Genomic DNA, 23,337 nt, shown 5'->3' with positions numbered 1-23,337 from the left:
GCCGCCGCTGTCCCCGGAAGTCCCGCCTCGGCCGGAAGTCGTGCGTCCACCCGTCTCGAAAAATGGCGGCGTCCAGGAGCACAGGAGAGGCCGGCCCGGGCTGCTCCCGTGGACGCGTGGTCCGCATGAAGCGCAAAGTGGGGCGCGGGCCGCGCCGCGGTCCAGGCGGCGGTGGGAAGAAGGCCCTGAAGAGACTCAAACTAGCGGTGAAGGAGTTCGTGCACGCGACTTCGGAGGGCGAGGCTCCCGAGGGTTGCGGGGGGCGCGGCGACCCGGTGCGCTTCCGCCCGGGAGGGAGAAAAAGTCGCAAGGAACTGAGGAAGGAGAAGCGGCACTTTCGGAAAGCACGCCGGCTGCTGAGGACGGCGGGCCCCGACGAGGGTCCCGGCCCGGGAGGCCGAAGCGGAGCCGAAGAAGCGAGCGGTCCCCGGCAGGACACGGAGGAGCGCGCCCGCCCAGCCCCTCGTCGGGACCCCTCGCCTCCCAAGGAGCCGCGGCCGTCCCGGGTCAAGGCCAAGGCCACGGCGCCCACCGCAAAGACTAGACCCTCCGCAGCCGCCACCGCCGCTGCCCGAAAACGGGCGCTTCTAGCGGCCAACGAGGAGGAGGACCGAGAGATCCGAAAGCTGGAGCGCCGCCTCGGCTTGAACAAGCGCAAAAAGAAGGACGGCAGCAGCTCCGTGCCGCTGAGCTTTGCCCGCGACGGGCTCGACTATATTCTGGGAGCCCTGGAGTCTGGGAAAAATAGCGGCTTGTACGACAGCAGTGGGGAGGAGGAGGAGGAAGATGCCGGACAGACACTCCCCGAAAGTGACTTAGAGAGTGACTCCCAGGACGAAAGTGAAGAGGAGGAGGAAGACGTAGAAAAGGAAAAAAAGGCGCAGGAAGCAGAAGCAGAAGCGCAGAGCGAGGACGACGACGAGGATACAGAACAGGAACAGGGGGAAGAAAAGGAAAAGGGAACGCAGGAGAAAAGGAGGGAGAAGAGAGTCCGTTTTGCAGAAGATGAAGAAAAGAGTGAAAATTCCTCGGAGGACGGTGACATAACGGATCAGGTATCGTGTGAACACTCTAGGCCCTCTGGAATTTCCTTCAGAATAACGGGGCGGGGAGGAGGGCGTGAGACAGAAATGACACAGACTTGGTGTCTTGATAATGGTTTCAGCTGAATGTGAGTAAATCGAGTACGTTACTCTATTCGGTCTTTCATGTTTTTAAATTTTCATAATGTAAAGTTGAGGGAAAAAGCAATATAGAGACATTTTTATCCCGGGGACTTCAGGGCTGTCTCCACAGTGCGGCGTCTTCATTCTGTGTTTACCGGCCCAGGTCTAAACCTGTTAACCCCACCCCATCTGTTCAGGCCTCTTTCAAGTATCCGAGGACATCTGCCGTGCCCGACTTCTAGAGTGAATTTTCTTTTTTTCTTTTTCTTTTTTTTTTTTTTTTTGAGACGGAGTCTCACTCTGTCGCCCGGGCTGGAGTGCAGTGCCCGGATCTCAGCTCACTGTAAGCTCCGCCTCCCGGGTTTACTCCATTCTCCTGCCTCAGCCTCCCAAGTAGCTGGGACTACAGGCGCCCGCCACCTCGCCCGGCTAGTTTTTTATATTTTTTAGTAGAGATGGGGTTTCACCGGGTTAGCCAGGATGGTCTCAATCTCCTGACCTCGTGATCCGCCGGTCTTGGCCTCCCAAAGTGCTGGGATTACAAGCTTGAGCCACCGCGCCCGGCCTCTAGAGTGAATTTTCTAAAACCCAAAGCTAAGATACAGCACTCCCCTGGATAAAGTACAACATTGAATTAAAGATAAAGTTCACGCCTGTAATCCCAGCACTTTGGGAGGCTGAGGCAGGCGGATCATTTGAGGTCAGGTGTTTGAGACCAGCCTGACTAAGGTGGTGAAACCCCGTCTCTACTAAAAATACAAAAAATAGCCGGGCGTGGTGGCAGGCGTCTGTAATCCCAGCTACTTGGGAGGCTGAGGCTTAAACCAGGGGGGCAGAGGTTACAGTGAGCCGAGATCGCGCCACTGCACTCCAGCCTGGGCAATGGAGCCAGACTCTGTTTCAAAGGAAAAAAAGTTCAGAATCCAGGATGTAGCAATCAAGGCTTCCATGGGCTGTCCTCTTGCATATTTTATCTCAGCGTTCTTTTGCATGTAGCTCACGGTTGGAGGCAGCTGTATGGAATTGCCTGCATTTCCTTCTCCCCACATCGCACTAGTTCTGTGTATATAAATATTCAGCTTTTATGTATACACATATTCTTTGTTGAACCAGGTTTAAACTCTAGCAGTGGGGATCGTGCCTTACAAATGTTGGTGTCATTAATGATTTGCAAACACCACCACTCCCCCTTCATAATTTAGGAAATAGTGAGCTGGGTTTTTTGTTTGTTTGTTTGTTTTTGTTTTTTTTTTTTTTTTTTGAGACTGAGTCTGGCACTGTCTCCTAGGCTGGAGTGCAGTGGTGCAATCTCGGCTCACTGCAAGCTCCGCCTCCCGGGTTCACGCCATTCTCCTGCCTCAGCTTCCCAAGTAGCTGGGACTACAGGCGCCCGCCACCATGCCCGGCTAATTTTTTGTATTTTTGGTAGAGACGGGGTTTCACCGTGTCAGCCAGGATGATCTCGATCTCCTGACCTTGTGATCCGCACGCCTCAGCCTCCCAAAGTGCTGGGATTACAGATGTGAGCCACAGCGTCCAGCCGGTTTTGATTTTTATCATATAAACTTAGATACTACTTTTAAACAAGTTTGAAATTATTTTTAGGACACTTTTCCTCCAAAACTAGTGGTATGTTTAGTTTAGGTGTTTGTATGCTACTGTGCCTGCAGTAAATGAAGGCCTAGCGAAAGCGCAGTAGATAGGGCTCTGCTGGAGTTGAGCAGATGCCGGAGGTGCACAGCTAGGTCTGAAGAACTGCGCAGGGGAAAACGAGATGACGAAGTGTGTTATTAATAGCATTAATGGAAATGATGACATGCACAGCCTGATGAGTGGAATGTTTACCCTTATACTAAGCACTCAATAAATCCGATGTATTTAAGCAGCAATGATCAGTAGCAGCTTCCACCAGTTCTTGGGAATTTAATATTTAAATGCACATGTGGCAAAGAAAAAAAACAGGATTTGGTCAGTGTAAATTTTTTGTAATTCTCTTTTCAAGCGGAGTCTTCGTGAAAGTGGTGAAAAGTACATCCCACCTCATGTGAGGCGAGCTGAGGAGACAGTGGACTTCAAGAAACAGGAAGAACTAGAAAGGCTGAAGAAACATGTAAAAGGTTTACTTAACAGGTGACCTTGCAGTATTGTTACACTGTATCACTTAAAGAGGTTTTCTGTTTTCTAAAAATGTAGGAGTTATCCCAGCAATTCAAATAGAAGTGATGGGGACAGTCAGTTGGATCCTTTCTGTTCTTGTCTTGATGCACCCAGACCCATACCTGGAGAAGGAGAGGATACCCAACTGTTGGATACTTTGAATCCCTGCAGGGTTTGAGAGCAGCCCCAATGCCCACATGGTTATTCTGAGAAGCAGGAAGGAATAGGGCAGAGGTTCTTTGTGTGTCTAAGGACAATGTTGGAAGGACTGGCCGTGTCCCCTCTGCAGGAACACGTTCACCTGGTCTTCCATCCCCCTTACTCATTGCTCATGTCTGCATTTTGTTGTTACCCACTTTAAGAACAGAACTTTAAAAAACTGATTGGAAACCATACCGGTGGGGCTTTGTCAGTTACGCGTGCCCATCAGCTCTTTGGTTTTGAGGGTGTATGCGTGTGATTTTTTTGAGATGGAGTTTTTGCTCTTGCTGCACTGGGTGGAGTGCAATGGCGCGATCTTGGCTCACTGCAACCTTTACCTCCCGGGTTCAGGCGATTCTCTTGCCTCAGCCTCCCGAGTAGCTGGGATTACAGGTATGTACCACCACGCCAGCTAGTTTTGTATTTTTAGTAGAATTGGGGTTTCTCCATGTATGTCAGGCTGGTCTCAAACTCCCGACCTCAGGTGATCCACCTGCCCCAGCCTCCCAAAGTGCTGGGATTACAGGCGTGAGTCACCGCACCCAGGCAGGTCTGTGTAGTTTTATCACATCAAGATCCGAGTTACAACCACTGCAATCGAGATAAAACTCACCACCATTTCTCTCCTGCTGCCCCTCCGTGGCCTCACCCACCCCCTTGTATTGCTTTTTGTTTCCTATTATTTACTGTAAACCTCTGTTTTAATGTTGAGTTCTGTATTAGCACAGGTGCACAATGAATAACCTTCCACGTACATGTGTATGTAGTCTCCCTGCTACCCGTTCAAACAGAGCAGCCTTTTCTAGTGTTAGGAACTAAGGATTTCTATGCCACCTAAGAAATAAAAAGTTAGCATTTTTTCTAACAGCACATCCTAAGTCTGGACCCTGCCTATGGGGATATCAGGTCAGGATATTCAGGGGAGTGTCCTCACGTATGTTTCTGTAGACTTAATCCAGGGTATGCCTCCGTGTGGCCACATTTCATCTTGTGAAGACAGCAGTTACATTGTTTTGGGATTCCAGAATATTATGTGGTTATGAATAATATATACTGGGTTATTGGGTCAATATAAGAATAGTTAAGGGGTCAAAAGTGTACACAAAAATAGCATATATTGTTGGTATGGATAACTTTTTAATTTTTTAAAATCGAACTGAAAATTCCTAATGGGAAACATTGTTGCTCTCTGTCTTTACAATTCTCTGCAGGTTGAGTGAACCCAACATGGCTTCCATCAGTGGGCAGCTGGAGGAGCTGTACATGGCCCACAGCAGGAAGGACATGAATGACACCCTGACCTCCGCCCTCATGGGTGCCTGCGTCACCGCCTCGGCCATGCCCAGCAGACTGATGATGGAGCATGTTCTCTTAGTCGGCATCCTTCACCACACTGTTGGAATCGAGGTACAGTTGTACCTTTCTCCAGGCTGTCACCAGTGTCTCATGGCGATTATTTTAATGATAGGCTTGATAAGTGCATCACTGTGTGCTGTGGGTGGTTCTTGTGTTAATTCCTTTTTGTTCTGAATAAATACTACATTGTCTATGTCATGTAGTTGTAAACAGCATTCAGAAAGTACTTGATTTTGCTTAACTTTGCTTTTTTGTTCTGTCCTTTTTTTTTTTTTTTTTTTTTTTGAGACAGGGTCTCAGTCTGTCATGTAGGCTGGAGTGCCGTGGCATGATCACAGCTGCAGGCTCAGGTGATCCTTCCACTTATCCTCCAGAGTAGCTGGGACTGCAGGTGCACACCACCACGCCTGGCTGATTTTTTTTTGGCCGGGGTAGAAGTGGAGTCTCACTCTGTTGCCCAGACTGGTGTCAAATTCCTGGGCTCCAGTGATCCTCCTGCCTTGGTCTCTCAAAGTGCTGGGATTGCAGGTGGGAGCTGCCATGCCCAGCCCTGTTCTGTCTAGCCTAGCATGTCTCTTATGTTAATTTTCTTCTGGACTGACGTCTCAGATGTGCCTTCATTTCCTTTGCACTTCTCCCTTAACACTGATTTATTTCAGATGTTTGGAAGATAATGGTTGGTGTGGTCTCACTACTGAGGTGTTGGTATTGATGGGAGATGTGAGAGCACTGGGGCGTGGAGCTACCTGGACGTGTTCAGGGAGGCCTGGTGCCCTTTCTGTGTTGTGGCCCTTTCTCATGAGTGAAGTGGGCTTTTGTCGGGATTGAATTGAACAGTGTACAGAAAGCATCTGGCACCTGACAGGTGCTAAGTAAATGTCCGCCCCACCCCCACATCCCTTTCATGTTCTTCTTGCTCCATGACCCTGGTGGTTAAAGTCAGGGAGGCTCTTTGGTGATGGCCCAGGTTCCACAGTCACTGCCCTCTTCTGGGCCTGTTCTGTCTTAATTGAATACAGGAAAGTCATAACCCTCCCAGTCAATATTGCAGTCCCCCAAGGGAGCTGATTGCAGGTGTGTTGAAGGAAATCAGTCCAGTTAAAGGAGTTTGTTTTGAGGCAGGTGAACGAATGGATGGTTGGGTCAGTGAGGCTTAGTTTTCCCACGATACAGTATTTAACTGCAGATGCAGTGTTTAACCCATTTGGACCTTTAAATGATACAGTCTCTTTTGATGGTGGTTCTTATTTTTTGCTTTCTGACAGCTATACTCCAAAAAATAGGCCATTGCAGCACAGCATCCTTAAAAGTCCAATTCCCTGGTGTACGTTTATATACTTTTGTTCCTTTTCATCTTTGATCCCACAGTGTCCCGGTGAGATCAGGACAGACATTTACTGAAGCCTGCTCTGCAGTGCGGCAGGCTAAGCCGCTGAAGCGCCTTGTGAAACTCGGAGACCACGCCTTGTTAAAAGTACACAGAGGCCAGGCGCGGTGGCTCACGCCCGTAATCCCAGCGCTTTGGGAGGCCGAAGACGGTGGATCATGAGGTCAGGAGATCGAGACCATCCTTACTAACATGGTGAAACCCCGTCTCTACTAAAAATGCAAAAAATTAGCCAAGTGTGGTGGCGGGCGCCTGTAGTCCCAGCTACTTGGGGGGCTGAGGCAGGAGAATGGCGTGAACCTGGGAGGCGGAGCTTGCAGTGAGCCGAGATGGCACCACTGCACTGCAGCCTGGGTGACAGTGAGACTCCATCTCAAAAAAAAGAAAACATACTTGAAGATGGCGCAGAAAGCGAAGAAGGAAGCTCCTGCCCTTCCTAAAGCCGAAGCCAAAGCGAAGGCGTTAAAGGCCAAGAAGACAATGTTGAAAGGTGTCCACAGCCACAACATACTTGAATATGTTTTATGCCTGAATTTTTATTGATGTCTGCAGAATTCTAATTTACTTTTAAAAATTATATTTGAATATAATCTAGTAGCCATAATAGAATGTGTCTTCCAGTTTATCTTCATTGAAGGGGCTTAAATTGGAAACTACAGTTTTCTCAGGTCTTTACAAACTGAAGTGTATATCTAGTCCATCAGAGCTAGCCTCCAGTAAGTCACTGTGGCCTTCTGCCAATCTGTTGCCTTTCTCTGGATTCTTCTAGCACTGATTTTTTTGCAGTCTAGCAATGATGTCTGCGTACTTCCCCATTACACTCAAGCCTGTCTGGTGGATCTCAGCCTTGCCTGCGATTTTCACTGACACCCTTACATCTCCATCCAGTCCTGTCTGGATGACTCCTGTTGAAGCTTAATAACCACTGAGCTGGTTTTGTCCAGATCCGCTAGGTTGCTGTCCCTCACGTAGTTCTTGGTTACCCAGACCGAAAACCTGGGAGTCACAGACCCTTCAACTTTTACAGCCAGTGTCATGCACTGCCGTGCGTCACTGTGGTGCCCAGCCCCTTCATCTCTGGTCCAGCGCAGCTGCGTCGTTTAGGCCATCATCTCGTGGCTGGGCTGTGGGGGCCACTCTGTGTCACCACCATGTCCCTGCTTCCACCTTTTCCCTCCAGTCCTAGCTTAAGTTGAGATTTGAGAGAAAATGATGACACGATAGTGTTGCCGGCAAGATTGAAAACTGCTGTTTCTGCCTTCAAGTTTTGTTATCTCTGTTTTACACACTGAAAAAACAGGGTCCAGGAACTTGCTGAAGACCACACAGACCCACTTCCTGGTCTTCTCATCCTTCAGTCCACAGTTATGGAATTCGGGATAGAATGTACCAGAACAGCACAAGGAAAACACTTAGGCCTTGCTTAGCTCCACCAGGCCTGGCAGTTCCTCGCCCCAGTTCCGCCCCTCAGGGCAGTGTCTGGTTTACCTGCTGGTCCCCCTCAGGGCCCAGTGCCCCTCAGACCACTGGCTGAGCCAAGTGAGTATATTCACAGGCTACCTTAGTGCCAGAGACTCAGCCCTGGGAAAGTAGGGCTCTCCTCTGTGGCACCTGGGGCCCTTCCAGAGGTTATTAAGTACCTGTCTATTTGGCAACCTCTGATATTCAGAATGTGTCGCATTTTTCTATTTTAGAAATCACTTGTATTGCTTCCTTGCAAGAAATTAATTTGGGGTAAAAATCTGCAAAAAAATCTTTTAAGAAATGAGTATTGTTAGGTAGTGGAACTTTTTTTTTTTTTTGGACACAGAGTCTTGCTCTGTCACCCAGGCTGGAGTACAGTGGTGCGATCTCAGCTCACTGCAACCTCCGCCTCCTGGGTTCAAATGATTCTCCTGCCTCAGCCTACCGAGTAACTGGGATTACAGGCATGTGCCACCACGCCCTGCTAATTTTTTTTTTTTTTTTTTTTTTGCATTTTTAGTAGAAACAGGGTTTCACCGTGTTAGCCAGGATGGTCTCGATCTCCTAACCTCGTGATCCACCTGCCTCAGCTTCCCAAAGTGCTGGGGTTACAGGCGTGCACCACCCCGCCTGGCTAATTTTTTTTTTGTATTTTTAGTAGAGACGGAATTTCACCATGTTAGCCAGGATGGTCTCAATATCTTTGACCTCGTGATCCGCCCACCTCCGCCTCCCAAATTGCTGAGATTACAGGCGTGAACCACCGCACCCGGCCAGTAGTGGAACATTTTTAGGATGTAGATGTATTTTTAACATCATTTTTAACAGTTTTATTTTTCCCAAGGAGTCAGAACGGCTGCTGGCCAAACAATGCCCGTTTGTTGTTGATATTAACAAGGGGAAGGTGCCCTTGCATCCAGGCTGGGGTACTCTGGCTGGCTGCTCTGGGTTGATGAGGGATGCCTTGTTGAAATGCTCTGCCTTGTGGACACTTTGTTAATTTAGAAAGTGCCAGTTCTGTGTGTTGAAGGAGAAAGGAAGGTTTCTAGGAATAACATAATCATCTTTTTTCTGTTCGGTTCTTTCAGGTTGGCGCCCACTTTCTGGAGGCGGTGGTGAGGAAGTTCGATGCCGTCTATAAACATGGAAGCGAAGGGAAAGAGTGTGACAACCTGTTCACCATCCTCGCCCATTTATACAACTTCCACGTGGTTCAGTCTCTCCTCATCTTCGACATTTTGAAAAAACTGATTGGAACTTTCACCGAAAAAGATATTGAACTGATCTTGTTAATGCTGAAAAACGTGGGTTTTTCGTTGAGAAAAGATGATGCTTTATCACTTAAGGAACTGATCACTGAAGCCCAGACCAGAGCCAGCAGGGCAGGCAGCGAGTTTCAGGACCAGACCAGGGTACGCGTGCGACACTTGATCTGCTTCCTAAGTCCCTAAAGCCCACAAACTGGCCAGAACCTAGAAATCAGTATCTGGGGTAAATATTACACTCTTCCTTTCCTAGTGATTTCCGTTTCTTCTGTCTCATCCCGTTTTCTGGCTTTAATATGTGAATGAACCTTGTTCCTTTACTAAGAACTCAGAAAATATTTTGTGAATTTAAAAATTGATTTATGTAGCATTCATTTATGCAAAACATATTTACCAAGGAGGCCACAGGACCTGGGACTCTAGGGTAAGCCTGGGTTGGACTTTGGGCTCTGCCACTTGACAGCAGCATAACCTGGGTCTTCTTAGCCTCAGTTTCCCCCTCTGTAAGACAGGAACTGATCACAGCTCCCACCTTATGTGCTGTTCAGATGATGGGATGGGTGGAAGCGTGTGTTCCTGAGAAACCCTTTGGGGAAGAACCTGAAAAGGGTTAGTGTAAGTGCCTGGAGGGGCTCTCACAAGAGAAAAAGGCAGAGTCCAGGTCTCTGGACCCTTGTTAATTATTGCAGAGAATCGAGGATTTATCCTGGGGGCCTCAGAAGGGTCCCAGCAGCTGAATGACAGGTTGGAGTTTTCCTTCTGATGGTCACTTTGACTCCAAGATAGAAAGAGGTGTGAGGTGGTCGGAGTCAGGAGGAGTTTTGCAGGAGCTGGGGAGTAGGTGGTGGCAAATGTCGGGATCGTGGCAGCAGGTGTGGACATGGGCGTCAGAAGTGACTAGACCTCGTGTGGATTGGGGTGAAGGGAAGGAGGGCTCGGGGTCACCTGTCGGGCACAGGGGACCGTGCAGGAGGAGGTGAGGATTCGGAAGGACAGGCACCTCCGTTTTGGAGAGACTGGGTTAGCTGTGAACAAAGTGGGCTGAAGGGATTCGGGGCTGCTCTTGTAGAGTGGGTCCTGGGAGCCATGGACGTGGGTGGACTTGCCTGGCAGGGGGCAGGCTGTGAAGAGGACCTTCAGGTTAAGGAGCACTGACGTTTAGCTGCAGGGAGGAGGGAGAGCTGGCAGGTGAGAAGGAAATGAGGATGGTCCCAGGAGCCGGGGACCCCTAGTGTCCCCAGGAAGAATTCATGCCCGTGTGGGATGCTGAGGACCAGCAAGAGGAGGAAGGGATTTGCTTTTTGGGCTGAATTGTGACAGTGGTCCTTACTGGCTTATCCTGGTCACCAGAGAAGCCAGTCTGAAGAGGAGGGGCCTGGAGAAGGGAATGGGAGCAGCGGGTTAAATGGTGGTTTAAAATGGAGAATAAGACAGAAAGTACATTAGTGGCCACCTAGAGCTGGGGTGCTGGCTGGGGAGTCGGGGAAACGGGGAATGGTTGTTAATGGGCTTGGAGTTTCTCTTCTGGGGTGATGAGAAAGTTCTGAAATTGATTGTGGTGATAGTTGCACAGAATGTACTAAAAGCCACCTAATTATATACCTTACATGAGTGAGTTTTATGGTATATGAATTCTGTATCAATAAGAAGTTGACATTTGGGGACATCTCAGAGGGTATGTGGGAATTCTTTGTGCTGTTCTTGCAACTTTTCTGTAAGTATGACATTACTTCCAGTTTTAAAGTTTAAAAAATTACAAGGCCAGTGGTAGGAGAGAAAATGTCCAGAGCAGGTCACTGGAGGCCAGGGTGGGAGCAGGAGTGCAGTAGGGGCCAGGGCGGCCGAGGAGGTGTGGACGGTGCGGAAGGGCGAGGTGTGTGGCGAGCAGAAGGGAAAAGTGAGATCTCTGGGGAATTTGGGTTCCCACTTGACGTTGAGGGACACATTTCTGTTTTGAGGTATTGTGTAGCCCTGAGTAAGCGGCTGAGACTAGTTTAGACCGCCTCTACCTAACGGCCGTCCTGACTTTGTATGGTGGCAGTGGCGGCCATGTGCATCAGGTGTGGTCGATTGACTTTGTATCGTGGCAGTGGCGGCCATGCGCATCAGGTGTGGTCGATTGACTTTGTATCGTGGCCGTGGCGGCCATGCGCATCAGGTGTGGTCGATTGACTTTGTATTGTGGCCGTGGCGGCCATGTGCATCAGGTGTGGTCGATTGACTTTGTATCGTGGCCATGGCGGCCATGCGCAACAGGTGTGGTCTATTTCTTGCCAACTTGAATGGGCCGTTTAGACTGTTTGAAATGATGGACTTCCAATTTTTTCATTTTTCTTGAAGATTCGGTTTATGCTAGAGACGATGTTGGCCCTGAAGAACAATGACATGCGCAAAATTCCAGGCTATGACCCCGAGCCTGTGGAGAAGCTGAGGAAACTGCAGAGAGCTTTGGTAAGTCAAGGAACTTTCAGTTCTGCTTTGCTCAGAGCTTCCCTGTCAGCATGAGCCTGTCGTGAAAATCAAGAAATAGTCAGACCTGCAAGTCAGGGCGGTGTCTGGTGAGTGAGAGCGTGCTCAGAGGCAGAGTGAAGGCTGCTCGGTTTTCCTCGGGGGCTCTCCCAGTGGTCTGGGCGCGCTCGTGCAGAGTGTCCATGCGTGGGGAAGCCCATGTTGGGCGAGCGTCCTCTTTGCCTCGCCCTGGGTGCTGAACTTAGGCTGCATCATTGGATCATCCGATGCTTTAAGAGAAGGCCGGGTCCCCACCTGGACCAAGGAAATCGGATGACGCAGGTCCTTGGACCATCTCTGACATGCAGCCAGGATGGAGACCGAGCAACTCCCTGCCAGAGTGAGTCTTTCAGCCCCTGTCATCTCAAGTCCAAATCGTCCTTGACCCAGGCTCTTCCAGGCGTGTGCTGCCCTGCCACTGAGCCTGAGGCAGCTCCGTCACTTTCGCCTGTTGGGGCAGCTTTCCAAACAACGCGTTTGGGGTGCTGGACTCTCAAACACAAAACACCGAGTTTACTGCTAGTTTTGGCATTTTTCCAAACAGGTTAATCATCCCAATTGCCAGTGAATCATCCAGTATTCCAGTATTCATGCACCAGAAATGTCATGGTCAAAAACAAAGCCACCAGGGATGGAAGTACAGAATATGAACCAATTAAAAGTGTTTCATTAGCTCTTCTCTCTTAATCAGGTCCGCAGTGCCGGCTCGGGTTCTGAGACTCAGCTTCGCGTCTCCTGGGACAGCATCTTGAATGCGGAGCAGACGGGTCGCTGGTGGATTGTGGGGTCTGCCTGGAGTGGGGCCCCAATGATCGACAACAGTCACCATACACACCTGCAGAAGCAGCTTGTGGGGACGGTAGGGACGCCCATGCTCAAAGCTGCCAGGCAGTGGCACCTCCCCGTGTGGTGTGTGGTCACAGCTTTACCTGGAACAGCTCTCTTACTGTTCTTGAATGGTCACTGAAATGTACAAGGTTTATTTGGAGGCCTAATAGAAATTGCTATTAATATTACATTGTGATATAATTATTCTGTTTCTGTTGTATCTTTTTACTGGACTTTAAAAGATCTGAAAGTTGAATGACGTGGGGCAGGGGAGTGCATGAGGACCCGAACGCTCACGGGGCAGGAGCCCATTGCTGAGACCCCTCGTGCTGCCCTGCCTGGGCTGTGCATTCTAGGCCACAGGCCATGGATTTCACATTGTGGAAATTCAAGTCCATTTTTCACCCAGACTTCCCTCGTTACCCCCTCGTGTCCTTCCCTGTCCCAGATTCTGTGTCACTTGTGGTGGTCACGGTTCCCCAGGCTCTGCCAGTGACTGGCTCTCTGCTTTATTCATCGTCACTTGCCCTGAGGTTGAACCGCAACTGAGAAGCCTCCCCCATGAGTGTTTTCTCCCCCAGCGGCTGTGGCTTCCCTGTGTGTCCCCCTTGCACAGAGGGGCGTTGCCCAAGAGTGAACGTGGTGCTGACGCTCATCTGCCCACATAGACCTCACAGTTGGATTCAGTGACACTGAAGTACAGTATGGTATCTCTCAGGAAGCAGTTTCCATGGAGACGTGTATGACTTGTCCATTCATCGTGCTTCCAGGTCAGCTCAAAGATCCTAGAACTCTCCCGGAAGCAGAGGATGAACACGGACATCCGGAGAAACATATTCTGCACAATAATGACAAGTGAAGATTTTTTGGATGCTTTTGAAAAGCTTCTGAAGTAAGCATTTGTGTACACATTTTGACCTAGTAATGAGATGCTGTAAAATAAGTAAGTTGATTTGCTTTTTGAGTTTTGGGTGACTGAGTCTGATGCTGCTTAGGGAGGACGGGGCTATTCTTGTGACCATCCGCTCACGCTGTTGGATTCGTGCATCCCTGGGTTAGTCATCTTGTTCCTATTAATTTGCCTCTAGTAGTTCCTCATTAGAACATTTAATGATATATAAAGATTGGGGGTTTTGGGGTTTTTTTGAGACAGGGTCTTGCCATGTTGCTCAGGCTGGAGATTGAGGAGTTTTGACTGAAAGTACCAGATAACCTTGTCAGTGGCTGTTGGTTGTCATGAATTGCTTAAAAATATATAAATCTTCATAATAAAGCTATTCTGATTCTTCATTTAAAACTTCCTGGTATAGTTTCTATAATTAGTTGTAATAAGATTTTAAAGATCCTATAATCCCAGCTACTTAGAAGGCTGAGACAGGAGGATCACTTTAGCCCAGGAGTTCAAGACCAGCTTGGGCAACATACTGAGACCCCATCTCGTTAAAAAAAAATTTTAAATGTACCTGTGTAGTTTTATGAGATACTTCTAAGTAATGTAATGTTAATACATATTCTTTTATTTGCTTCAAACTAGGATGAAATACAGGGAGAACATGATTCGTTTTAGGATTCTGATAATTAGGGTTTTATTTTCTAAACTGGGGTGCCTGGTTGAAGTCCTGAGCTTCCTCTTCCTCTCTGTGGCCTTGCTGTTTTGCTGAATGCGTCCCGTCTCGCTAGTTACCCTTTGTCTCTAAAAGGGCTCTTTTGAGGAGAGCCCTTATTCCCTAGTCAGCGGGTCTGGCTTATCCTTTGTACTCAGAAGGACTTCTTTTATTTCTTGTCTGGTGGACTTCATGTTTTGAAATTTTTGGCCTTTCAAACTACGTTTATTAAACAATAGTTTTTCCCACTGTTCATCAAAATCATGAGTTATAAATCTGAGCTTTTAATCAACATGAATTGATAATAAATGCAGCCAAAACTCAGTTGGTTCTTTGGGCTGCCTGCACCGCCTTCACGTGAGTGCTGTCCGTGGGGCTGTGCCGTTTGCAGTGGAGTTGGTGCTTCTCTCCTAAGATACAGAGTGTCTGCCTCTGTGCAGGGGCGGCAGCCTCAGCCGTATTTGGATCTCACCAGAAACTGGAAGCAGCCCACATGCCCCTCAGTTGGGGAAAGGATAAACCATGAGACGCCGTCTAAGGGCTACTTACTACTTAGCATCACGAGGGGCAAACTCCCAAGGCCCCAACAGCACGGTGACTCTCGAGTGGATTCTGCCAGCGCAGGACGCCACCCTGCCTCGAATCTGTGTGACAGAGGCAGAGGCAGAACTAGAGGGACAGAAGCAGATTAGCGGTGGCCCACGGCAAGGGGGGCTCACGGCCCCAGGTTCTCGCGGCAGATTAGCGGTGGCCCACGGCAAGGGTGGCTCATGGCCCCGGGTTCTCGCGGCAGATTAGCGGTGGCCCACGGCAAGGAGGGCGCACGGGCCCAGGTTCTCGCGGCAGATTAGCGGGGGCGCACGGGCCCAGGTTCTCGCGGCAGATTAGGGGTGGCCCACGGCAAGAGTGGCTCATGGCCCCGGGTTCTCGCGGCAGATTAGCGGTGGCCCACGGCAAGGGTGGCTCATGGCCCCGGGTTCTTGCGGCAGATTAGCGGTGGCCCACGGCAAGGGGGGCTCACGGCCCCAGGTTCTCGCGTGCGATGGAGAGTTCTGTTTCGGCAGTGCCAGCGGTGACATGACTATATGGGCTTATCCACACTCACAGGACTCTACACTGCAAAGGATAGGTTTTACTGTGTGTGAGCTCTAACTCAAGTTTTACAAACGATGGCGGGCGCCCTGGCTCACGCCCGTAATCCCAGTACTTTGGGAGGCCAAGGTGGGTGGATCACCTGAGGTCAGGAGTTCAAGAGCAGCCTGGCCAACATGGCAAAACCCCATCTCTACTAAAAATACAAAAATTAGCTGAGAGCGGTGGTGGCATCCGTAATCCTAGCTCCTCGGGAGGCTGAGGCACAAGAATCGCTTGAACCTGAGAGGTGGAGGTTGTCGTGAGCCGAGGTCACGCCACTTGCACTCCAGCCTGGGTGACAGAGCAAGACTGTCTCAAAAAAAAGAAAGAAAGAAAGAAAGAAACTGTGAAGTCATTGCCGTAGCAGGAACCAGCTCTGAGGGCGCACACGATTGAGGCCGTTTATTGTCAGCCGGGCACAGCTGTCGACTTTTGCAGCTGGCAGGGGACCCTAGATGGTCTTGTCTCCTCTGACATTTTGTCAGATTGTAGGATAAGCTGAGGACCGGAGAGGTTGTGATGGGGCTGGGCCCGTAGCTGGTGTCTGCCGCCGCGTCCACCTGGCTCGCCCCTCACCAGACCTTTCCAGGCGGGAAGGAGTTCCCCTGACAGGTATCAGCCATTAAGCTTCGGAGGTCGAGCGATGTTCCAGTCATTGCTGTTCTCTGTTTTCTAGGCTTGGACTTAAGGATCAGCAGGAGAGAGAAATCATTCACGTTCTCATGGATTGCTGCCTTCAAGAGAAAACCTACAATCCCTTCTATGCTTTCCTGGCTAGCAAATTCTGTGAATATGAAAGGAGATTTCAGGTAGCTTAGTGCGGAGGCACCAGTTACATCTGCTGTACTGTTTTTTCTACACATGCTGCCTGGCTCAACCCACCTGCAAAGGAGTTCCCCACGTCAGGAGGCCCCTGATAGCCCAGTCACGTGGTCCATGCTGGCTGCCAGGCCATGTTCACTGGGAGCAGAAGTGGGAGGGCTAGAGAGGAATGTCAAGGGTCCACCATGTCCTCATGTCGCCTGCTCCTGCCACAGTTGCAGGCGGTATGTGGCCAGGCCAGCAGGAGCACCTCGCCGGTTCACAGTGCACCAGTCTCTTCTGATGTCACTTGCTGTGGCCTTTTCCTTAGAATGTTCTGTTGGTATCTGCTGATTTGGGGGGAAAACTGCACCAGGAAGAGATTTTTGTGAAGCTGTTTGGGACTATGCTCCATAGGAAAGGACAGTAAGGCCGCCACTAAAAGTCTTGATGTTTAGAATATTAAAAATAAGATAATAAGAAAATACCTTTAGGTTATGTTCTTAGTGATGTATTATAATAATTTGTGGCCATTTACCTTTTTTCTCCTTTTAACTATGATACTAGATGACTTTCCAGTTCAGCATATGGGACAAATTTCGGGACTTGGAAAACTTGCCAGCTACGAATTTCTCTAATTTGGTTCATCTGGTGGCCCACTTGTTGAAGACAAAATCTCTTTCCCTTTCCATCTTAAAGGTTGGTGTCACGTGTGAAAACACTGAAAGCAGTGGAAAAGGGGGTGTAATTGTTTACATCAGGTCCTGTTGCACCAGCGTGTTCTCTTCGGTTCTGATTCATCTGGAAAGTGCCTGCGTTATCGTAGCCAGCACAGAAAATGGCCAGACTAACAGGCGCTACAAATTGACCTAAATGAAGGCACCGCTGCAGTTCTTTTGCTAAGCTGAGTGAATCTGTTTTGGGGTTTGAGGTTAATTTGCTGGTCCTAATTATAAAATCCTGAACTAGTCACTGTTAGTGAGGAGAAGAGTGGACGAAGTAGGGCCTGGTGTCCCTAGAGGTGAGGTGAGTTTGCTCGCTTCGAGGTAAGTTGTTTTAAAACTGTAGGCTTTCTCCTGCCCTGCTGTGTTTTGGGACTTTTTAGTGAACCATGAAACATGGACATCTTTTTTTCTTTTTCCCCAAGATGGACTCTCGCTCTGTCACCCAGGCTGGAGTGCAGTGGTACGATCTCAGCTCACTGCAATCTCCACCTCCCGGATTCAAGCGATTCTCCTGCCTCAGCCTCCCAAGTAGCTGGGACTACAGGCACCTGCCACCACACCCAGCTAATTTTTGTATTTTTAGTAGAGACGGGATTTCACTGTGTTGGCCAGGCTGGTCTGGAACTCCTGACCTTGTGATCTGCCTTCCTCAGCCTCCCAAAGTGCTAATATTACAGGCGTGAGCCACTGTGCCCGGCTGAAACCTAGGCATCTTATAAGTTGGGGTTTGATGTGGGCCAGTAAGGCTTGGATTGTAGGACCAATAGACTCTGAATAGCCTAAAAAATTTGGATCGCCTGGGGGGCAATGGGAAGTGAAAAGCAGAGCGAGTTGAGGGGCGTTGACTGCAGCGGCCTGGACCCACAAGACGGCTGCAGCCTCAGCTTCCCGTGTGTTTCTGTGTGTCCTGTGCAGTTCATCAGCATGCCCGCTCCAGTGCACCCTGCGCCCCTTGCTGTGTCCAACTTGCTGTGTCAAAGTGTCCAAGTTTGGCCACTATACTGAAAATGAGGGCACCGAGCCTTACGCCAAATCCTGACAACTGGAATAACTTGGATCATGGCGGAGGCATTGCTCCCCCTCTGCTCCCCTGCCTTGCCTTTTGCTGACTCAGGCATCGTGCTCATCGTGGAACAGCATGGATACTACCGCGGATGAGCGGGAGTGGCGTGGCAGGAGTGCGTCCTTTGGCGTAGAGCTTTAGAGATGCCCCCAGCCCCACCCCGCCCCCCCGGGCTGCTCTCATTCCCAGTATCTCTGTTTCGGCCATGCTTTGTGGTCTCGCTGTGTCCCCGGGTCTGCAAGCGCCTGTGATGGTGTTTGGCTGCGGACCTCCCTGTGGGTATCCTTCCCGTCACCATGCATTTAGTCCCCTCCTCGAGCTCGCTGACATTCAGCTAAGATTGAAGTGGGTCCATGCTGGCGCCCATGAGTCTGCTGTGGGTAGCATCCTACTGTATACGTATGCCTCAGTTTACATACTTATTTATCCCACTGATCCATGTTTAAGTTATTTCTGATTTTTTGATAGTTTTCTAGGAGAGAGAGATACATGTATTAGTCTTCTAAAAGTAAATTTTTTATATATATAGTTTTAATTAGGGGATGGGTACTTTTGCGAATGGAGGTAATTTATGGTTCAGTTCTAGATACTGAGTTTCTGATCCATAAGGTGTATGCCCCGGGAATTCCACTTACTGCTGAGTTGTTCTCAACGGTGATTGTGGCCGGCCACACCTCTGCCAGCAGTGTATAGGGATTCCCAAGGCCCACATCCTTGCCAACAGGTGCTCATTTCTTAGCTCTGGAAATAGCTTCTTAAATCAGTGGTAGAGTGGGGGAGTGGGGGAGATTCATTTTTACTCTAATTAAACTATATTTACAAATCATTGAAAAGGTTGGCTAAATCAGTGTAACTATTTTTCTCTATGTCCTGACCATTAGGTAGTTGAATTCAGTGAATTGGACAAACCCAGAGTCCACTTTTTACGAAAAGTATTAAGTATCCTATTAATGGAAACAGAAATTGAAGACCTCAGTTTAATTTTCACAAGGTATGTGCCCCACCCTTTCTGATGAGACATGGAAGAGAAATAAAGAGGTTGTTTTCACTTGTGTTAATTTAGAAACACAAGGTTGTACTACATGTGTAGCTCAATCTTTTCAGTTTTATTTTTAAGCTAGTATGCATTAGATCTGGGGAATAGAAATTTGTCTACTAGCAAACTAACAATGATTGGTAATAATAAAATATGTTAAGAAGTTCTTATGGCCGGGCGCGGTGGCTCAAGCCTGTAATCCCAGCACTTTGGGAGGCCGAGACGGGCGGATCACGAGGTCGGGAGATCGAGACCATCCTGGTTAACACGGTGAAACCCCGTCTCTACTAAAAATACAAGAAAATTAGCCGGGCAAGGTGGCGGGCGCCTGTAGTCCAAGCTACTCGGGAGGCTGAGGCAGGAGAATGGCGTGAATCCGGGAGGCGGATCTTGCAGTGAGCTGAGATCCGGCCACTGCACTCCAGCCCGGGAGACAGAGCGAGACTCCGTCTCAAAAAAAAAAAAAAAAAAAAAAAAGAAGTTCTTAATTGAGAATTCTGTTTTTAAAAGAAACTGGTTATGTCTCACTATTCGAGATAACCCAGGATTGAGATCTAGGAGAGGCCAGCTCAGCCCTGACATGTGTTTATACGATTCCTTTCCAGAGTATCTGACAACCCAAAGCTGGGGATGTTACGTGAGGGTTTGAAGCTTTTCATCAGCCACTTCTTGCTAAAGAACGCACAGGCCCACAGAAGCGCCGACGAAGCCAATGTGCTGCGAGAGAGAGCTGACCTTGTGACAAAGTGTCTGCAAGGAAAAGCTTCCCTGAGAATGTAGTCAGGGAAAGAAGGAAGGCAGGTGGCCCTTTGACTATAAAATGTCCTTTGTAAACCCAAAGCTTTATTCTGTTGCCTGCGTGTGAATGTTTGGTAGAGCTATATCATTGTCTATTACTGTATTATTATTTTGAGATAATTTTTTGATCTAAGGTTTTATTGTTTGTATTTCAAGCCGTTTTCAAATAACTATATCTTGGGGGTGAGGAGAAGGAGGGAGGGAAAAGGGGGTTCAGGCACACTGGACAGGGTTCTCTAAGCAGTGAGGCTGGTATGTGTGATTGTCTTAAAATTGTTTAATAGGTATGGCCGAGCATGACGGCTCACGCCTGTAATTCCAGCACTTCGCGAGGCCAAGGCGGGTGGATCACTTGAGGCCAGGAATTTGAAACCAGCCTGGGCAAAACCCTGTCTCTACTAAAAATACAAAAATTAGCCAGGCATGATGGGACATGCTGGTGATACAGTTACTGAGGTGGCTGAGGCACAAGAATTGCTTGAATCCTGGAGGTAGAGGCTGCAGTGAGCCAAGATTGTACCACTGTACTCCAGCCTGGGCTGGACAATGAGACTGTCAAAAAAAAAAATTAATAGGTAAAATAGGCCACTAGAGGGTGCAGTTATGAAGAACTTGATGAGGTTTTTACCTTTTTAAAATAATTGGTTAAAAGTTCAAAAACCATCAGTTAAATGTGATTCTTCTTTTGAGACCGAGTCTTGCTCTTTCACCCAGGCTAGAGTGCAGTGTAGTGTAATCTTGGCTCACTGCACCCTCCGTCTCCCGGGTTCAAGCAATTCTCCTGCCTCAGCCTCTCTAACAGGTGGGGCTATAGGCGTGTGCCACCACGCCCTAGTTTTTGTATTTTAGTAAAGATGAGGTTTCACCATGTTGGCCAGGCTGGTCTTGAACTCCTGACCTCAGGTGATCCACCCGCCTCGGCCTCCCAAAGTGCTGGGATTACAGGCATGAGCCACTGCGCCCAGCTTAAATGTGATTCTTGATATTGTTTTAAGTATTTGGGATGCAGTTGAACTTTGGCAAAGTCAGTCGACATAAGCCCTGTGGATGTGGCCTTATGTAGACTGTAGTGCAGACAGGCGCTTTTCATCATTCGTGTGACATTCCCACACGGTTGAGGGTATTCATCTCACCAATTCCAAATTGTAAATGTTCTTAAGCAACTCTGAGGTCACCAAACAGTAGTCACTTGACTGTTAATAGGTGCTACTTGCTTGCAAGGATTTGGAGATGTAAACATGAAGAAAATATAGTTATTGCCTGCAAAGAATTAACATTTATCCAGTGAGAGAAACAAACACACCCCACTCACTAAGTATGGAAAACTGATTCCGGGAGGAGGCAGAAACGTCCCTAGATACCAGCACGTATTGCAGATACCCAAATGTTTATTGTTTTCCCAGCGCTTCAGTTTTGCTTTTCCTTCTCAAATGCTGCAGACTCAACTTAAATTTTACCTTTGATTGTTGAAAAAAGTCACTAAGATGTGAATACAGAATCGACATTGAGAAGTTGTATAAACTCATCAGTCCAGCAGCACTGTCCTCCTCAGAGTGGTCCTGTTGGGCAGACGGGCACAGGTGCTGTGATGTCACTCCTGCGCAAAACACCCGCTTTGTGGCACTTGCAGATATTGTGTATGTATTTTTAAGAGAGAGACAGGCTCACTCTGTCCCAGGCCGGAGTGCAGTGGCATGATCATAGTTACTGTAGCAAATTCCTGGCCTGAAGCAATCCTTTTGCCTCAGCCTCACGGATAGCTAGGACCACAAGCAGTAGAGACAAGTTCTCCCTGTGTTACACAGGCTGGGCTTGAACTCCTGGCCTCAAGTGATCCTCTTGCCTTGGCCTCCCAAACACAGGGATTATAGGTGTGAGCCTCCGTGCCTGGCCTTAGATTTTATTTGTCCGTGCCCTATAGCAGTTTGTGTTTGGAAATCGTGATGTGAAGCCATCAGTGTCTGCGCATATCCCTAAACTAATGGTTTAAGCTTTGAAGCATGTGCAGGCAACATGAACAGCTGAACACAGAAAGTAACTCGAAGCAGCCCAGAGACTGTGTCGTCCCTACAGACTTCCTAACCCTGCATTCAGCAACATCATTCAACCCGAGGCCAGATCCAAACCCTGTGTCTTCTGGCGGGTTCTGAATTTAGAGGACAAATAAGGTGACAGGTACTAAGAGAAGAGTGAATTAAGTGAAAATCTTCCCTTTGTTAAGGAGCTTTTTAACAAGAGTGTCTTTGCTGGGCGGTGATTGGGATATAACAGATCAGTTCTACTGGACGTGTAGCTTGATGGTGAAATAAGGAGCTTGGGCTAAGGAAAAATCAACACACTGCTTCCTTCCTCAAGAAGGTCTTACTATGAAGAAAAAAATGTCAGTTGAACTAAATTGTGCTTTACACCACTGTTGATTTGCATTCTGATGCAAGCCCCCGACCTCACAGACCAAGAGGATCCCTGGCCGCCTGTGAATGGCCCGCATTTGAGTAGCACTAACGTAAGTGATGTGAGTAGGAATTAATTATGGGTGCAGCTACTAGGATTGGGAAGAACTGTCACGGCAGTGGCACCGCCTGATTTCATTATTATCAGCTACGGTTTGCATTTAGTGTATGGCAGATTGCCTGTAAGTCTGTACATTTTAACAACATATGGGGCCGGGCACGGTGGCTCGCGCCTGTAATCCCAGCACTTTGGGAGGTTCAGGCGGGCAGATCACTTGAGATCAGGAGTTCGAGACCAGCCTGGCCAACATGGCAAAACCCCATCTCTACTAAAAATATAAAAATTAGCTGGGCATGGTGGCAGGCACCTGTAATCCCAGCTACTTGGGAGGCTGAGGCAAGAGAATCACTTAAACCTGGGAGGCGGAGGTTGCAGTGAGATCTCTGCTCACTGCACTCCAGCCTGGGTAACAAGAGTGAAACTCTCAAAAAACAAACAAAAAACCAATATATATGGGCTGTTAAATAGTAATTATAATTTAGTTTAAATAGTAAATAAGTACATCTTGACTAAAAGCTATGAATTCAGAATTGCTTTTAAATATGTAGGGTTATTTTTGAAATGTATTACAGTGCAATTGAAAATACACTTAAAATACTGCAGGATGCTGAGTACTCAGTGTTATGTATGAACTTGTGGACTTTGCAGTGCAGGTTGAGAGCTGCTAATGTATAGAATGACTAAACAGCTGTCTTAGGGAATCTCATTTTTAGAGGTGTAAGGAACAAACTTTAAAGTATTGAAATGTGTAAATAAAATGTATTTTTTATATTTTGTTTAGAGTAACAGTGAATGTTTATTTTGAAAGACCAGCTTGGCCAGGCATGGTGGCTCACGCCTGTCATCCCAGCACTTGGGGAGGCCGAGGCGGGTGGATCACCTGAGGTCAGGAGTTCAGGACCAGCCTGGCCCACATGGCAAAAACCCTGTCTCTGCTAAAAAGACAACAATTAGCCGGGCGTGGTGGCCTGTGCCTGTAAACCCAGCCCCTGGGGAGGCTGAGGCAGGAGAATTGCTTGAACCCAGCGCGGGGAGGTTGCAGTGAGGTGAGATTGCATCACTGCACTCCAGCCTGGGCAGAAGAACAAGCCTCCATCTCAAAAAAAAAAAATCTTTGGTGGTATACTGAGGTCTATACCTTTTCTTTACCTTTTAAAGAAGGCTTCTGAGCTCTATGATTTAGGAAGAAAGATTCATTCTCTCCAGCCCCAGAGAGACAGAAAGCCCAGGAGGTGGAATGTTAGCCACTGGAGAACTTGGGGGGGATTATGCGGGTGAAGTGTGTTCTTGTAACTTTTCTGTAAGTGTATAATTGTTTCAAAATAGATTTTTT

General features: G+C 48.4%; 1 protein-coding gene across 1 annotated transcript; it reads left to right on the top strand.

Moving 5' to 3' along the window:
• The first annotated feature begins 47 nt into the window (after nt 1-47).
• LOC105474974 (nucleolar protein with MIF4G domain 1) lies at nt 48-22,778 on the top strand. Its single transcript, XM_011729926.2, has 11 exons — nt 48-1,055; nt 3,169-3,296; nt 4,736-4,931; nt 8,820-9,143; nt 11,337-11,447; nt 12,196-12,363; nt 13,103-13,224; nt 15,747-15,879; nt 16,439-16,570; nt 18,541-18,650; nt 19,301-22,778. The coding sequence occupies exons 1-11, from the start codon at nt 63-65 to the stop codon at nt 19,473-19,475; spliced, it is 2,592 nt and encodes an 863-aa protein (XP_011728228.2). The 5' UTR covers nt 48-62; the 3' UTR covers nt 19,476-22,778.
• Nucleotides 22,779-23,337: the final 559 nt, after the last annotated feature.

The sequence above is a fragment of the Macaca nemestrina genome, chromosome 4 (genome assembly GCF_043159975.1).
Source record: "Macaca nemestrina isolate mMacNem1 chromosome 4, mMacNem.hap1, whole genome shotgun sequence".
NCBI classification, from domain to species: domain Eukaryota; kingdom Metazoa; phylum Chordata; class Mammalia; order Primates; family Cercopithecidae; genus Macaca; species Macaca nemestrina.
The sequence above is the reverse complement of the archived record's forward strand: the minus strand, read 5'-3'. Positions and strand labels throughout refer to the sequence as shown.